This window comes from Tachypleus tridentatus, chromosome 7, assembly GCF_004210375.1.
Source record: "Tachypleus tridentatus isolate NWPU-2018 chromosome 7, ASM421037v1, whole genome shotgun sequence".
Taxonomy (NCBI): Eukaryota; Metazoa; Arthropoda; class Merostomata; order Xiphosura; family Limulidae; genus Tachypleus; species Tachypleus tridentatus.
In genome coordinates, this window is record NC_134831.1 from 32,937,778 (window position 1) to 32,956,504 (window position 18,727).

Here is an 18,727-nt window from a genome sequence, read left to right on the forward strand (position 1 = left end):
GCTGTGCCCGGGGACAGATGTACCCCCTTGCCCCCCCTAGCTACGCCACTGTATATGAACCGGGCTAAAAAGGTGTTGAAAAGTACGTGGTTGTATTTCCTTAGTTCGTTAATTGTTAAATATTTTAAAACAAAAGAGATAATTTTGGAATACCCTGTTTATATATACCAAAGCTACACAATACCTAACAACCTCGAATGACAATATATTATGTTATTTAAAATGTCGTTCATAATTCAATTAATTTACTAATTGCTACTGGGACACCCTATGTATTTTACTTGTAGTGTGCGAAAGATTTATTCTCATTCATATCGCTAGATCATTATACTGATTATTGTCAGAGTCAGAAACATAAAAAAATATTGATATAATGTAATATGCCGACCTCATCGATAGTAAGCCTCTTAGTGGCTTATAAAATTCGGTTGCGACACCCGTAGTAGGCAAAGCATATATAGCTCTCTGTGGAGTATTGCGCTTAACAACAAACAAACGGTATATATATATAAAACTAGCAATGTGAATTGGAAAACAACACACCAACTGACAATTTATAAAAACTGGGTCCAATGGCAATGTATAATTACCTCGCGTATAAATTATCAAATTCTTTCACAATAGCTCTTACATTAAAAATTAAGTGGATTATGTTTTTGCGTGTCATAGCTATATATGTGGTTCTGTTTTGTTTTATCCCTTATATTATTAAAATATTTTTATTCAGTTGAAAAGGTTCAAAAGGAGGTGGTTCGATAATAGTTACCATATGATAAACAATACCAGCGTTTTTTTGTACTGAGAATACAATACTGTTCCCTGCAAACAATAAACTTTGTTGTCGAGAATTTTTTTTTGTACATAAAAGTTAAATTCAACAAAGTTTCGGTAATGAAAAATTTCACTGGGCTAAAATATACCTTAGAAATATATATAAAAGTTATATTGGAATGACTTAAATAAAGAAAGGTAACAACACATGAGCACATCAAACCTCTCAAAATATTGTGAAAACTTGACACACACACGGGTATGTTTGTTTGTTTTTTATTTCACGCAAAACTACAGGAGGGCTATCTGCGCTAGCCGTCCCTAATTTAGTAGTGTAAGGCAACTAGTCATCACTACCCACCGCCAACTCTTGGGCTAGTTTTTTTATCAACGAATAGTGAGATTCACCATAACTTTATAACGCCCCCAGGGCTGAAAGGGCGATCATGTTTGGTGTGACAGAGATACGAACCTGCAACCCTGTGGGCCATATCGGACCCACACGTGTATGAAAACGAAGATGCGCCACCTACTGGCTCAACAGAAACCACCAATTTAACATATACAGCTTCAATTACTTATAAACCGTTATCAGATTTATTGGAAGTAGCTGATGCTCTTTAACTGATGTTGAAACTTTGGATGGCGAATGTAAAGGACCTTGTGGATATATGCATCGAAAACATCGTATTTTTAGACTAGAGTTGCGACTTTTGTTGATATTCCCTGAACAGGTACAGATGTTATTATAAAACGAAGATAAATCAAATAACCACCATCATTACATTGCAAAAACATTTTAAACGTTTTTATTTATTAAGTATTTCCACGTATGCTTTCTTCGAACAGCTGGCTTTTGTCTAAAATAGTTTGCCGTGAAAAGCTACACAATAATTTATATTTTTGTCTGAGTGTGTGCATTGAGTTAGAACGAGTTGCCTTTGAGGTTTTGCATGCAGTTAATTTAAAGGAGTTTAAGGGAAGTCTTAATAAATATGTGAATGATAATAGATGAACTTGAGTGTTTTGCTTTTATTTTAGAATTTAGTACAGTGAATGTTGCAGCCTAGATGGACCAACAGGACCCTTGATGTCCTTAAACTGTTGGATAATAAAAATAAATTTCAACTGATCATAGGTTTCCTCGAAGCACTAGAGAAAAATAGGGGTCCTATGTTTATTTCGGAGCCTCCACCTCAAGTGGAGTTTCTCAACACGTCGGGAGCGACTGTGGACTGCTTGGCGTATGGTAGTCCTGCACCCAGGGTGTTCTGGCGTGTGGAAGATGGTAGTCCTGCTCACGACATTCCAGGATTACGGAGCACATTGCCCAACGGAACTCTGGTCCTCTGGTCGTTCCGTCCGGAGCAGTACAGCCAAGAAGTACACTCAAAAACCTACGTGTGTGTGGCTTCCAACTCCGTGGGAACAATCCGCAGTAGAAACGTTCGAGTGAGGGGAGGTAAGTATATTTGTAAGTTGAATTTTCAGAATGACAGACAAAAATATTTTCTGCGTTTTAAGCTCTGCTATTGTCCTGGGCTACGCAAAGAGGAAATGCTGGCCAGCTTCCTTTTTTTTTTTTTTTAATATCGCGCAAAGCTACACGAGGACTATCTGCGCTAGCCGTCCCTAATTTAGCAGTATAAGACTAGAGGGGAGGCAGCTAATCATCACCACCCACTGTCAATTCTTAAGCTACTCTTTTAACAACGAATAGTTGTATTGATCATCACATTATAACGCCCCCACGGCTGAAAGGGCGAACATTTTTGATGTGACGGGTATTTGAACCTGCGACCCTCGGATTACGATTCGAGTGCCTTAACCACCTGGCCATGCCGGATCCCTGGCTAGGTCATAGAGGAAATTCACTTTTATACTTCTCAGCTCTAAGTTTTGTTCTGGGTGGGTCATACTAATAACTCATTTCTGTACCTTCCAATTATAATTTTCTTTTTGACGGGCCACTTTATGTGGGTGGGTATGTGGATTTGGCATTTTGTGGCGCAAAGCAACTAGGCTATCTGCGCCGCCACTTTAGGTAATTGATATTCGTAACTTCCAATTCAAGTTCAGATTTATTTGGGGATAGGTTATTAATTCCTTTCAGTCGGTCTATTTCGTTCTTAATTTTTCAATAAGAAAGTGACATCAGTTTCACTTTACAGCTTCTGTTCTGGTTTTCACTTACGGTTGAATCGTTTAAGCATATTCTCATTCTGAATGTTTATCAGACATTCAATGGCCTGATTGAACCTTATTAGTCCTTCATATTTTTTGTTAAACAACTTCTTCAATGTAGTTTAGTTGTGTATCTTTGTAAAGCAATAGGGCTGCTTTTCTACTTCTGCAATTTGAAAATTTCTGTGGTCTAATCCTCGTCTCCTATTAATTTTATACGAAATACCCCCCAGTGGCACAGTGAAATATCTGTGAACTTCTACCACTAGAAACTGAGTTTCGATACGCATGACAGACTGAGCACAAATAGCCAATGTGTAGCTTTGATCTTAATTACAAACAACAACGAGAATTATACGAAAGAGTAACTTAATTTTTTTTTTTGGTAACCAAAACTGTAAACTAGCGAAAAACAAAAACGAGAGACACCGAATTTATTCTTAAGTTTACAATGCACCACAAAGTTTGCTAACTGAATAATACGGAATGATAAGTTAAGAGCATTAATCCACGTATTCTTAAAATACGTTGAAAAATCTGGGTTCTTTCCATCGTGAATAAAGTACAGTTCACACATTTACGCGTTTTTAGTACATAATCTATAAAGCAATCAGTTCCAACCTTAACTCCTTACGTAGCACAGGATTTTGTTTTTGGTGCTTCGTGAGATTATTCGTGGCTCTGTATCTCACATTCAGATCGATTGAAGGAACGGCTTAAGTTACTCCTCGTTCTTTGACCCTTTTCGAGGGCCATTTGTAATAAGAAAAAAAAAGAGTGACTGAATCAAGTTTGTTATCTTAATTGACCAAGAGTCGTGCCAATGAAACTAATTGTTAGTTTAGTAGGCTATACACTTCAGCAATATTTTCAGTTAGAGGAGGGATTTATTGTAATAGTTTTATTCCTTATGGTAAAATGAGGTTCGAAGTCCGGAATTAAAGAATTGTCTGAATCGTGCTATTAACACGAGCTAAAGAACAATAGCAATTCAAACGTAGAATTTTTACGGGATTGAAAGATTCGGTTGTTGTTTCTTTAAACAATTCAATACAGAGAAAAATAAGTGACTGAGGGGTTCATTGTGTAATAATCTGATTAATGGTGGTACAGATCATGAGCTTAAATTAAGACCTTCACTAAAGTCTAAATATGGACTGACAAATCCTAAACAGATTACTAACGATGGATAGTCTACTTGTTTAAAAACTGGATACATTAACCCTTTCGCCACCATGCACTTTGTATTCCTGGCAACCACTAAAAATTGGAAAATCTAACGAAATGCTTATGTGGAAGATCCTTATCTAAGTGGTGGGTGTGGTGCTTATGCCTCTATGGTAAGTAACGGGATAAAGAGATTTATGACACAAAAGGGAAGAATAGCAATGCCCTGGGTTAGCTGTTCCAAAGGTGTGAAATGTTTGCCTTATTATTTAAAACAGAGTTGTTTTTCACCTGAGAGATTTTAGCTTTATCAGCATATTTAGAGATAACTCCCAGATCTAGTAACAACGATCTGCATAGGATCGACCACATATATACACTGGGCCAAATATACGGAATAATTTCTGGAGATAGTTATAAGTAATGATTACAATATTCTAAGGAACGCGCAGAAACAGATTGTTGTTTGTTTAACGTAACCGATCGAATAAGCGATAAGCTTGAGAGCTTATAACGCTAAATTTCGTATTCGATGGACACAACATAGATTGCCCGTTGTGCAGCTTTGTGTTTATTAACAAAACAAAAATCTATGACTATATAATTAATAGTTGAATTAAAACATTTTAGTCTAGTACAAAATACATAATAAAATTTTGTTTTTCTCTCTGTCCCTCATCAGAAGTTAGCCAAGAATATGCAGCTCAAGTCTATGATATTTTTGTAGTAAGAGGGAATACAGCCGTTATCACGTGCCACATTCCTATGTTTGTTAAAGATTACATCACAGTGACGTCATGGATCCGAGGGGATAGCGATACAATTACATCAACATCACAAGAAGGTAAGTTTTGTTAGTTAGGTTAAGGTTTTAAGGTTTTTGCCTTTCGTGCAAAGCTACTCGAGGGCTATCCTCGCTAGCTGTCCCTAATTTTGCAGTGTAAGACTAGAGGGAAGGCAGCTAGTCATCACCACCCACTGCCAACTCTTTGGCTACTCTTTTACTAACGAATAATGGGATTAGCTGCATATTATAATGCCCCCACGGCTGAAAGGGCGAGCATGTTTGGTGCGACGGGGATTCGAACCCGCGACCCTCGGATTACGATTCGAACACCTTAACCCACTTAGCCATGGCGGGCCCTATTTGTTAGAAAAGCTAATTTTTAATAAAAGTATAACGACTTTTACATCGTTTACATTTATTGTGGATTACTTAATAAAATGAATAATGAAGATTCTGTTAGGACTAAAAACTTCACGATTTGTACACAAATCAAGAACAGTCAAAACTTAAATGAATACGCAACCTGAAATGTGCATTAATGAAATTATTATTAACTCACTGTAATGAAAAAAAATTATTCGGGTCAAAACCATTTTAACTATACGTAATGGTAATTCTTACGTGTCAGTTATGGTAGAGGTTAAGGGAGTATTGTTCACCAAGGATACGAATCTTCACGTGTCAGTTTTGATACAGGTTAAGGACGTATTGTTCACACAGATATTCATTCAATCTTCGTTTAACTGTGATGCGTGATTACATGTGTGGTCTATAACAACACAAGAAAACGCTTATGTTAACCAAAAGTGTGAGAAATATATGAAGAAAATATAAAATAGCAAAAAAATTTGTCTACGTTTATTCATATGTATTATTTTGCTGATCATTGACGTACCTAAATACTAAATGTAATGCTGACATAATATAGATTTATATGTTTTATAATGTGCAGAGATTTTAATTTTAAAATGTTACTTTTAATTAATAACATGACATTGAGACACATTCCGTTTCGGTAACCTACTAGTTACCTAATTTTAAGGGACTCACACTCAGATTTGGAGAGAGCGTTCTTAGGCTGGGGGAGGCAATAGCCTCCTCCTGTTTCACACAACACACACAGACGACTTTATGATTTAAATACATTTTAAGATCATGTTTTGTGACTTACAGCAAAGCTGTGGGGCGTAAACGCGTTATTTAAGAGTTTTGTTTTGTAGGCGGAAGGTATAGTGTCTTCTTCTTCGGGGAACTACATATCCGTAACGCTACAACACTGGATGAAAATACCTATCGCTGCCAAACAACTCACAGGATCACCCAGGAGCATAGACTTAGTGCAACGAAAAGCACTTTGTTCATTAGAGGTATTAATATTTGTATATTGGCAATAACACTGATATTATAATTTGGAACGAAGCATAACAATATATATTTATGAACAAAAATGACTGTGATAACGGGTGATACGTGATTGTACTATAAAGATGTTAATTATGTGACATGTTTAGAAGGTACATATATTAAATACGTGTAATGTAATCAAAAAGGTAAAATATTAAATATGTGTAGTCTTCAAGATAAATATTTTAAATATGTGTAATGCAGACTAGAAGGTAGAGTTATTAAATATGTGTAATGTAGTCTTCAACATACAGATATTAAATGTGTGTAATGTAGTATAGAAAGTGCAGATAGTAAATATCTGACATGTAGTCAGGGGCGTATATTTTGTACACCCGATGGGGGATATGATTTTTGCAACCACTTATGTGGACTGTTCAATTTGCAAATTGATAATCTCTGATTACGTGAACCTGAGAGCTGTAAACATGTCTTTGAGAACTCTTGAAAATTACACAACAATACAATCTAGCACATAATTATTCATACTTTTCATTGAAGTAAAATTCATTTAGTCCTCTAGTCTACATGTTCCAAAACGTGGACCTCTTTTGTAAAGATCTGTTTATGAATTCTTTCATAAGCTCTTCTATATTTATCTTGTCACCTCATCTTTGTGAGTGTGACAAACTGCCACATGGTTGAGACGGCACTGAGACATAGTTGACCTTAACCACGTCTTCAACCGTCTTAATGCAGAAAAGCTGCATTAATCCAGCTGGATACTGGATATACAAGCAAAATTTTCATGAGAAGAAACACTTCACTAAACATCTGCTCTGCTGTCTTGTTTCATGTATTTTACAGTAAGCATCTTTCGCACCTTTCAGAGATACTGCTTCTGTTGTTCCTTTGAACATGTGCAACTGAAACTCGAGCCGTTGTGCAGAGATTTCTCGATAGAAGTTTATAACCGAGTTGTCAATCTTGCCAGATGTGATCATGTTCTCAAGTGCCAGCCAGATATTGCCTCAAGTCATTGTTGTCTGCATTGAATCTAATGGTCAGATGTTCTATGACTGTGTACACAAATTTAAAATATTGGCTTCTGTAGTAATCTCTAGCTGTTGCAGAATGGTGTGCTGAGCCATCACCTGTGATCCTTCTGGATGGGGGGGTCTGCGAATGCGTGGTAGTTCAATAGGCACCAGATCTAGGGAAATTATCTTTTTCTCAGCTTCATCAAATATCTTGTAATTTTCCTCTGTTTGCAATTCCCGCAATTGCTCAACTGTCATTGCAGATGCTTCAATCATGCCAGATACTGTCGCTGATTTTGCTTGGAATGCACGGTTTCGTTCCTCTAATGCAGCTAATGGATGCTGAGCCATCAACAATCCTAAAAATGTCTTTCCTTTGTCAAATCTGTCCAGCAGACCTCGTGCTTACACTGCTACATCTGATTTTTCATTTGCTAATTCAGACAAAGAATCAACAATGTCACTGTAATGATCATTAGCACGTGCAATTGGAGATAGGCGGCACAACCAGCGTGTTGGACACAGTGGATGGATGTATTTAACTGGACCATTGTGACTGTCTGACGATACAATATTTCCAAAGATTGTCTTGTATTTGCCTGACCTCTGAAGCAAGACCCCAAGTTCATGTACCCACTGGATAAAATCTCGAACACATTCACAAGCTTCAACTGCATGTTGCATTATTAAATTAGCCTTGTGTGCTCCGCAGTGATAAAACAAAGCTGAAGGTTGCCAGCCATGGGAACTCATTAAACCATTTTCCCTGGAAGTTGATATTTTGAGATTTTGCTTTCTGTCGTGGTATTAGTTGTGCGTCTGGATGATATGGCTTTCCACATTGTATCTGTGGAGTGTCAGATTTTTCATTACTGAACAAACTTGTTTCACAAGTATCTGGTGGTTCATGATGTGCAATAGTTGCACAAGCATTTTCGGACTCGTCCTCTGATGAACATGGTATTTCCTCTGTAAGGCAAGTTTCTATTTCTTTGCTTGAGGTTGTTGGATTATCTGCATTGTCACTTGTAGTACTTACTAGTAACTGGCTTGCAGAACTGTCTGATATCGGAAAGTTTCAGACGCTTGCTTTTCATAATTGGAATCTGTTTCCCAGATGACTCAACAAGCTAAAATACAGTCTTTATTGAAAAACTTTAACGTACAACGAACGAAGATAGAACAGAATGGAAGTAAGACTGAACTGTACAATGTTTTTAAGTCGAACGCGCGAACCTCACAGTGACTACCGATCCGACTGACCGCGGCATCGCTGGGAAAATAATGTGTGCTAGTTACAACACAAGTAATTGCAAGTTTCTCAAAAAATACTTAAACAATCACAAATATATTATATTCCTGTTGTAGCTCATTAAAAGGCAAACACGTTGTGATATAATGTCTATAAGCACGTCTATTAAATAAAAATACCTAAACAAAAACTAGCAATACAATTCGAGTAGAGGCTGCAGGCCGTTGAAATCGCTCCTTTTGTGTTCTAATTATACAAGAAAATACAATATTTTTACTATCTATGATAAGAGAATATATTGTTCTTTTACCATAAAGCACCAGCACTTTATTAGAGGACGGTGATAATCTGAAATTTCATGGATTAATGAGGGCCACAAACACAGGTCTAATGAGCCCTGTTGTAAAATCGAGGCTCAGACTAAAGGGAGCGGAGGGGGGTGATGTAGGGCGCATCAAAATATTAAGTAAATGTATAGAAGATACAGATATTAAGTATGTATGATATTGTGTAGAAGGTACAGATATTAAGTATGTATTATATTGTGTACAAGGTACAGATATTAAGTATGTATTATATTGTGTACAAGGTACAGATATCAAATATGTTTAACGTTGTATAGAGGATAGTGACGTATAATTATGAGTATGGTCAAGGATATTTATATATTCAATGGATTCGTACATGTTATGTTAATTTGCAAGTGTCTTCAAAGTACCTATAAATGTTTAATTCCTGTTGGGTGTTTTCATTTCTTAAACTTTCATTTCTATTAGATTCCAGCGGGACAATGTCTCCACGAATCAAGGACAGTCGACAGTTGTCGATTTCTGCTATGGTGGGTGAGTTCGTGGAACTTCCCTGTGCTGCTCAGGGGTTCCCTCTTCCTAGATACAGGTGAGAACTTTAAAAATTGACTAATTCAGTGCTCCACACAAATCACTTTTCATTTCTTGTAGATAAGTTTTGTACACATTTGACGAATGGTAAATAATTACTGTACACAGTTCACTAAATATGGGTGAAAGCTTTATGAAACTTTAAATAATGGTGAGTGCTTTCAAACCTGACTATTTACAAGTGATCGTTGAACATAATTTCAATAAAAAGGTTTGGCTAACATATTGTGAGTAACAAAGTATGGTGTTAACTGTATAGGTCATGTGACTTTTAAAAGCGATGAAGCGATGATTAAGCTGTAACCTTGTTAATAACGTAATGCTTAAAATGAGGTTTCTCTTACGAGTCAAATGTAATTTATAATTTTTTACTATTTTTGAGAGTACCTAAACTGATTAAAATGTAACCAACGTGATTAAAACTTATCGATATAATATAATAATAATTTAATTTAATGCATAAAATGATGCAAAAAGATAATAGTACTAAGTTTCGTTTTTTATTGTACTCCTCTTTATTACAAGAATACATAGTTTTTCAGACTTTGACTCAACTGGTACAATGTAACTTGGTCACAAACCTTATATAATATACTTCTTGTCAGTTCTTGAAGCTGTTTGGAAGTTCTACTTTTACATTTTCAAACTTTTTACTTTTTCTCACTCTGTTTTGCAGAAAGTTAATTAAAAATTTTCCCACTTTAGGACACATACAAATGTGTATATATTTTAGTGTCAATTTATTATAGTATTTACTGAAAAAGAATATTACTACAGTGTATTTTAATTCCAGGTGATGACGTACTTACTCACAAGCGTCTGTTATTACGGTGTACTTTATTACCAAATGATGACAGTATTTACTTACAAGAGTGTGTTATTGTAGTGTATTTTGGTGCCAAATGTGACGTATTTAGTTATAAGAGTATTTTAATTACAGTGTATTTTAGTGTCAGGTGATGATGTATTTAGTTACAGGCATGTATTACTTCAGTGTATTTTAGTGCAAGGTCATGACGTATCTAGCTACAAGATTGTGTCACTGCAGTGTATTTTAGTGCCAGGTGATGACGTATATACTTACAGAAGGTTGATATTTCGTGGAGACATTTTGTTTCCTTGCATTTTTGAAATTCATTGAAAGTCTTATTATAGCTGGTATAAGTATACCGGAACAAACCAGTCCCATCTGACTCCAGTCTATCTTGACCCTCGAACGATGCAGCTCAGTGGATCTCTCATATTCCACTCAGTAACACTGGAGGATGCTGGGAAGTATGTCTGTGTGATCAGCAATAGTGCAGGGGAAGAAAGATACGATATAACTCTGATAATCAGAGGTAAGCGGGCCTGGAGAAAATTGTATGGTGACCAGATAATCATGAATTCCGCAACTCAGGTTTTATATTTTAAACTTCCACAAAAATACAGCACTGAAGTTCGTTACTTTCCACTGTGACTAAGTCAACAATATGATCTAATGCTGAGGCACATTCGTTTTGTACAAGGTCTTACTTGAAGTAAATAACGTTTAACACAGAATATGCTGTGACTGGCTACTTTTTGAGATTTTTTATTTTCTGCTTTATTTTACGTAAGTATCACAAACTTTATTTTCTTCTGAGATGTAACATTACATTCCGTTGTTTCTGGTCAAAATCTGTTCAGGTATTAACATTCGCCTTGACAGAGCCAAGCGATTCGATCATTTGTAAGGAGTTTACATAAACTTGGAATTAGAAAGATTCACAAATTGTAGCCTTACTGTAGCTGTCTATCTGTTAGAAGGCATAAGTACGATGGTGTTAACAAACTGTGGTCAAATGAAGTAAGCAGACATTTCGGTTATTACTCTTCTATAATCTTCAAAATGAATAAATTCCTGACTTTGGGGCTTTAGCAACCGACTCGTTATGTGCGGATCATGGGTTCGAATCTCGTCACTGAACATTCTTGGTTTTCCATTTGTAGTTACGTTATAATTTGAAGATCTATTACACTATTCATTGGAAAAGAGTAGCCTAAGAGCTGGCGGTGGGTAGTATCGGTTATTTGCTATCGTTTTGGTCTATCAATTCAAAATTAGGGATGACTAGCGCAAATGGCCTTTGAATTACTTTGCGTGAAATTAAAAACGAATTTGAATAAAATCATGACATTAAGTGCCTGCACTTAGTTAGACGTTCTAGATGAGTATGATGTGCCCACTATTGAACCCCTTAATTCTGCCATTAGGTTTGTTTTTTTCCGCATGAAGCTACACGAGGGTTACCTGCGTTAGACGTTCCTAATTTAGCGGTGGAAGACTAGAGAGAAGGCAGAGTCAACACCATCCACCATCCTTTTGGGTTACTATTTGAACCCCTTAATTCTGCCATTAGGTTTGTTTTTTTCCGCATGAAGCTACACGAGGGTTACCTGCGTTAGACGTTCCTAATTTAGCGGTGGAAGACTAGAGAGAAGGCAGAGTCAACACCATCCACCATCCTTTGGGTTACTATTTGAACCCCTTAATTCTGCCATTAGGTTTGTTTTTTTTCCGCATGAAGCTACACGAGGGTTACCTGCGTTAGACGTTCCTAATTTAGCGGTGGAAGACTAGAGAGAAGGCAGAGTCAACACCATCCACCATCCTTTTGGGTTACTATTTTACCAATGAATAGCGAGATTGGCCGTAACATTATAACGCCTTTACGGCTGAAAACGCGAGCACGTTTGATGGAAGTGGGATTCAAACCCGCAACCTTGAGATTGCGAATTGGGCTCCAAAATTGCCTGGCCAAGCCGGGCTCTATCATTACGTTTCATTCCACTATGTTCTTAAGAATGAGTTTAGAACTCGGTTGTCTTTGAATTTGGTCTGCTTGCTGATCCACAGCAGGTTGTAAAAAGAGATTTGAGCCTCTGGTGTCACTTTTCTGTTAATAAAACCCGTCTAACTGACGAGGCATTCTGGGAAATTCCGATAAATTTAGATCGGAAGCAAGATTAAATAGCTGAGGTTTTTGTACTGAAAAGTTATCAATTAAGATTTGGAAGTACAGAAAAGCCAGCCTAGATAAAAGCAGTGTTTGCCTATTGTAGCCAATAAAGTCATGACCCATTTTTCGATAATGTCTCTATCGAAATTTTTTTTTTAACTTTAAAACGCGTCTATTTTCATTCATCATATTTAGCATGTGTATCTTTAGAGCCTTCAGTTATTGTGATAATAATTATATTACGTATTCATTCAGTTTTACTTACCCGTTGACACAAAAACAACAATTTTAAAAACTTTGTTAGTTACTTCAAACTTACGTGATCAGTCATTAGTTTGCCTAAGTTTTTGCTGAAGAAAAGATATTTTTTCTTTATAATTTTAAAGGCTGAATATCTATATATGCTTTTAATTGCTTTACCTTTGTTCTTAACAAATACGTCATTTTAGAGCTGACTTTAAAGATTTGCTCAATAATTTTGTTGATTAATTGGTCTGATTTGTTCAGTGGTGAAAAGTTAATCAGATTTCTAGTTTATAATAACAGCAATAGTATAACTTCGTAAAGGATGTTCATATTAAACTATACTAGTACAATAATACATTTCTTTCAGCCCATCTATCCGCACAGGTGCAGCCCCAGGAACAAATTGTTGATGTAGGAAAAGTAGCCACTTTCAATTGCTCATTCTCTGGTTACCCAGTAGACATTGTTAAGTGGTACAAAAATGGGGAGCCTTTGTATCTGGAGGACATTAGAATTCAAATGTTGTCAAAGTTTTCTGTGTCATTCAATCCTGTTCAAAGGGAAGACAAGGGCATATATCAATGTGTTGTGTCCAATGATCACGATTCTGCTCAGGGAACTGCTCAGCTTGTGTTAGGTGGTAAGTTGTTCCTTGTACTGGTGTTACTAATAGCTTCTGGTTGTTTTAAAGGCATGATTTTACACAGGGAACTGTCAGACATAGTGTTAAAATATTTGTAGAGATGTTATTCTATTAGTTTTTTGGTTTTGTTAAAGCAAGAATTCTGCACAGCTCTTGTTAACCAGCCATTTTTTTGTTTTTTTTATGGTGTCGGTAATGATATAATTCTGTTTGCTTTGGTTTACTCTTAATGCCAATTATTTTTCTCGCATATTAACTATTTTCTTATAATTAATTTGTTCGAGGTACGGAAATGTTTTTATTATTATTCCTTCTCACACGTAGTTGCATTTTATAATCTAAACTGACAAATAATTTTACTTGTTTTCCTGAGTGGAATGTCTCTACCACAACAATAAACATAGTTCCTTGTGTTTTTCGTTTGGTGATATGGAATTGATACACTTATTTATGTATCTTTTTGTTGTGTTTTGTCACTAGGATCATTGACTCGGACTATGTCTGCGCCTATATTAATTATTACAACAACAATATTACGTTTGTAACTTTCATCACGGTATTTATATCCAAGAGACACAAGTTTATTTGTCTTGGGTAAAATTAGAGGGAGAAGACAAAGCTTTACGTATCCTACAAGTAGAAAGATACATCTAAGTTATAGTCAGGTATGAGTTAAACTGTGAAGACCAGTATGGATATAAGACCTATTAGGTCCTTCTGTATGGCAGATACAAGAAAAAGACAATAATATAACTTACAACAGCCCCCTCGTTACTCTTGTTACACAGCCCCTCGTAGCAGCATCCTAGGAGGAAACGTACAAGCAAATAGTTTGTGATAATCACATACCTTGCCTACGGTAAAAATAATCTAAAACTTCGAAAGGTAAGGCCTATGTAATTTTTTTTTAATGATTACAGTATATGCTGGGTTTGAAAAGTCAAATATAATGATATTTTTATAGCCTGGTTACAAGGTACTGGAAATAATGTGCTTTGTTTCATTTTAAGACGGGCCTGTTTTTTGTGTTAAAATATATGTAAGTTTGCTGTGATGCCTATGTAGGGCAAGATCCTAAACTTTTAAGCTTGTTTAAATTGTTTTTATGTCTATCAACCCAGGCATTACATTTATTTATCTTTTTATTGACAGATGCCGAGCCTGTTTTTCATTTTGTATTTTCTAAGAAAACACTTCAACCGAAGACATTCCATTCACTAAAATGTGCTGCTTTCGGCAATCCGCTGCCTCAAATAACATGGACACTAGATGGCGAGCCTCTACGAGAAAGTCAAAGCCTTCGAGTAGGCGACTATATCACACGCCAGGGTTTGGTGGTGAGTTATGTGAACATAACTTCTGTAGCAGTGCAAGATGGTGGTGAGTACAGGTGCCGAGCAACCAACTCGGTTGGCAGAGTTGCTCATTCAGCTAGAGTCAACGTCTACGGCCTGCCTTTCGTCCGTCCAATGAGTGATGTGTCAGCTGTCGCAGGGGAGAATCTTCATCTCCGTTGCCAGGCAGCTGGATATCCAATCAACTCAATTACATGGTACAAAGGTAACTCAATCTTTTGCTGCTGGATAGAAATGTATGCTGTGGTTAAGCCCGCGCTAATACAATTCCCCTCTGTCAAAAGGGGAGGTTCCAAGCCCCCATCTAATAATGCTCATCTTACAAATCTTAATTTTATCGATTTGTCTAATCTTACATTATAATATTTTGTAGTAAAGGTTATAGGCCGAGTGTGGGCTAACTGTTAATATGCTCGAACTGTGAATGTGAGGGCTCATGGTTCAAGACATTTTGGCGGAAAAAAAAACGCGCTCAGCATTTTGTATATTGGATATGCTATAAGAGTGACAAGTCAAGTCCCATTATTCAATCATACAAAAGTGGCCAAAGAATGGCAGTGGCTGTTTTTGACTATCTGTCTTCCCTCAGTTCTATCAGTTCAAATTTATGATTGGTTGTGCGCGAACAGCCCTTTGTGTGGAACATTTTAAAGCAATCCGACGAACAAGAAAGATCGAAATTGCCAAAAGTTATTTTATGCTGAGAGGAACCCCTAATATTTAAAAAAAATGAATATCAAAAGCCAACTCAGCGAGATGTAGCACTCCACTTACACCAATTGTGCTGATAGTCGTATCGTCATCAAACAAATATTTCCAACAAAAATCAACTGTAATTAGACTCAAAATGTCTCAGTATTAAAGTTTTTATTGCCACTTTACCAACCAAGAAATAAACCCACGTTCAACACACAAACCTAAACAATAGACATAACGTTTCTGGGTCGCGAGTTGAATCTCCGTCACCAAAACGTGCTCGCGCTTTCGGCTGTTGAAAAGTTATAATATGAGGATCAATCCCACTATTCGTTTGTAAAAGAGTAGCTCAAGAGTACGCAGTGGGTGGTGTTGACTAATTGTCTTGCCTTCAGTCCAGCTTCAAAATCATTGACGATTAGCACAGATAGCTCTCAAGTAGCTTTGCGCGAAATTCAACAAATAAACAAACAAATCGCTTCTGGTTTTACACTCAAAGAAAAACGAAGGCAAGTATAAATTTGTCACTTTTCTAAGTCAGCTAAATACTGAAAGTGTCCACGTCCACACTTATTTCAAAAAAGATCCGAAAACTCTTTGCTCCACGAAAAATGCAAACAAAAGATACTAAAAATACAGCAAAATATAAATGAATAAAACCGTATTACCTAGTTTAGTTCAATTATTTATTTTATCTTCCTTACCATGTAATAAGAAAAATGATTCAGCTCTTGAATTGTATTGAATTCCAAGTTTGTGGGATCTGCAATGAAGAACATCAAAGTTGTTGAGTAAAATAAACTTAGATTTCTTTAAATCGCCGGTGCTCAGAAAAACCAAATCAACTCTCAAAGGGAAGTTCTAATTAGGCATTTAAAATAAAATGGTGGTTTGAAGATAGCATTAACGATGAACTTACAAAAATTATACAATATTTATTTTGTTAATTAATCTTCCGGTCAAGAAGTTGTTCATTTTATTGGTAGTCATCAATAGCAACTGAACAAAGCAATACATTAATAACGTAGCTAACCACATACACACTTCTAACCTGGAGTAAGTAATACACGGAAAAAGCATTAAAAATTAGACACACTGACTCATCACTCGCTATAAATCTAACAATATCTTATGAAATGTAGCCACCTTGGAAGATTTATGTTAGTCCTAAACCACTTACAAAAATAACAATGAAAAATTATCTTTATAACAACTAGTCTCCACTCCAGTGGTGTTACAGATATTAAATGAAATTAGAACTGCAACTGATGTTACGGAAGTGATCATAAACCTTCTATAAAATTAGAACAGCAACTTATTCTACAGAAGCGGTGTCACAAACCTTACATAAAGTTATGTCTGTTACCAAACCAAACGTCAAATAACAATACGTTTTTTCTTTTTTTCTAGACTCTAAGGATTGTAAATCCAATTTTTCCAGAGGTTCTTACCAGTTGTATCTATTTTTGTGCGTCTCTTAACAGTTTTTCGTTCATTTTTTTCTTATGCTTCTGGTTGACAAACTATCAAAATGTTATCCTGTATTGATTACATTTTTACTGTTTCGTGTTACTCAGATGTGTCTTGCATCAAATATCGCAAAAATAATGTGAAATTAAAGTTGTGTGAGTGTGTGAATAAAAAAGTGCAATTAAGCGAAAGCAACCTTTCTTTTTAGGAAGATTAAAGTTTAAGTCATTAGATATAAGTGTTTTTGTTTTGTCATTCACGTAAAGCTACATGAGAGCTAACCGTTCCTATTTTAGCTAAGAAAGGCTTGAGAGAAGGCAGCTAGTCATCAACACCCACCACCAACTCTTGGGCTACTCTCTTACTAATGAATAATGGGATTAACGGTTGAAAACGCGAGCAAATTTGTTGGGATGGAGATTCGAACTTGCGATCCTCAGATTGCGAGTCAAGCGCCTTCTAACTATCAGGTCATTTCGGGCCTAGAAATAAGTAATTCAAAATAATAATTGCTACACTACTACAGACGTACGAGTGATTTCTATTATGATAAATTCTAAGTACAAGTAACAAAGCAAATTCATCAAACGAAAAATACTGCCAACGTGGGAGTAGACGAAGGTTCGAGACGGTTTGGCACGTTCTTAACGATTGTCCTGAGTTCCATCCAAAAGCTCCCGATGCTGAGTCTGTTTGCTTGTTTTCAGTTTTTCGCCCAAAGTTATACAAGGCTGTCTGCTCATCGTAATGATCTGTACGTTTCATCTAATAAAGCAGCAAACTGATAAATAGTCAATAACACCATCAGTCACTCATCACGTACGCACGAGCCCAAATAACTGTGAGAACTTGTGACCACGGAACGCGAGCCATGAACACTAACCATTAAGCCACGACGATCTGTGAAAGGAAATAGAAGTCTTCCACTGAGTAATGGATGAACGACTCGACCTTATTATGTGCACTGTACACACATCTAGAGGTATTGTACCTTTAACTCAGTTTTGACACAAAACAAAACAATATAACTTAAACAGTTACAATATTTTCAACTCATCCCTTTAACATAACTTTTTACCATATTGTTGAAATTTTTAAGTTGTTTGAAATGTGTATCAACATTATCTTATTTTAATCTACTTTTGATCTTATGCTATGTATATTTCAACCAAACATGAAGAATGAACGTTTATAATTGAATAATTCCCACTAACATAGGTCGTATGAAACTGCCTATCAATCTGCGACAGGAGGTATTTACTAACGGGACAATACTGATTCGTGACGTCAGCCGAGAACTGGACGATGGTCTCTACACCTGTCGAGCGACCAATGACCAGGGTCAGAGTGATAGTGGGACTGTCAGAGTAACTGTAATGGGTTTGTACAGATACTATTTTGTTATTCATTTTTGTATAAAGTTCTTAGTTTTAGTGCTAATATTTACTTACGAATAATTTTAAAATTATTATTGCGGGTTTGTAAAATTTTTAGCATATTCAAATTTTACAAGTTCATACAGTCGTAATTATACTGTTTTACTTGTTCAGATGGTTTCCTAATTATGTTGACTTACTACTGGCAACCTTACTAAGATATCAAGGGTTCAGAATAAATAAACAGCTAAAAGAATACTTGCAATGATGACAATGAACCAGGCTGAGACTTTAAGCATTAGAATGATAAAACTTGTACCCCTACTTCTATACGATATAATTTACTAATGGGATTATTTTTATATGAATTACAAGTAGGGTAAGAAACTTTCAACATAATTCCTCAGGGAATAACTAGCACAAACGTTAAAGTTAGCACTTTTGTTATGAGCCAACAAAGATTTAGGCTTCACTACATTTTCTTAAAAACTTCCTTTAGATTCCACTCAGGAACAT

At 36.1% G+C, this 18,727-nt stretch overlaps 1 protein-coding gene across 4 annotated transcripts in view; it reads left to right on the plus strand.

Annotated features, from left to right (window-relative positions):
- Positions 1-18,727, plus strand: part of LOC143255389 (cell adhesion molecule Dscam1-like) — a 201,551-nt gene that overhangs the window by 74,970 nt on the left and 107,854 nt on the right. For all 4 annotated transcript variants that reach the window (XR_013030583.1, XM_076510968.1, XM_076510970.1 and 1 more), the window contains exons 3-10: positions 1,910-2,233; positions 4,805-4,966; positions 6,130-6,276; positions 9,322-9,442; positions 10,600-10,784; positions 13,039-13,311; positions 14,467-14,874; positions 18,054-18,215. Coding sequence is in view for 3 of the 4 variants with exons in the window: in XM_076510968.1 (XP_076367083.1) it covers positions 1,910-2,233; positions 4,805-4,966; positions 6,130-6,276; positions 9,322-9,442; positions 10,600-10,784; positions 13,039-13,311; positions 14,467-14,874; positions 18,054-18,215 (1,782 nt within the window). In the remaining variant the exon portion in view is untranslated. The remainder of the gene's footprint in view (positions 1-1,909; positions 2,234-4,804; positions 4,967-6,129; positions 6,277-9,321; positions 9,443-10,599; positions 10,785-13,038; positions 13,312-14,466; positions 14,875-18,053; positions 18,216-18,727) is intronic.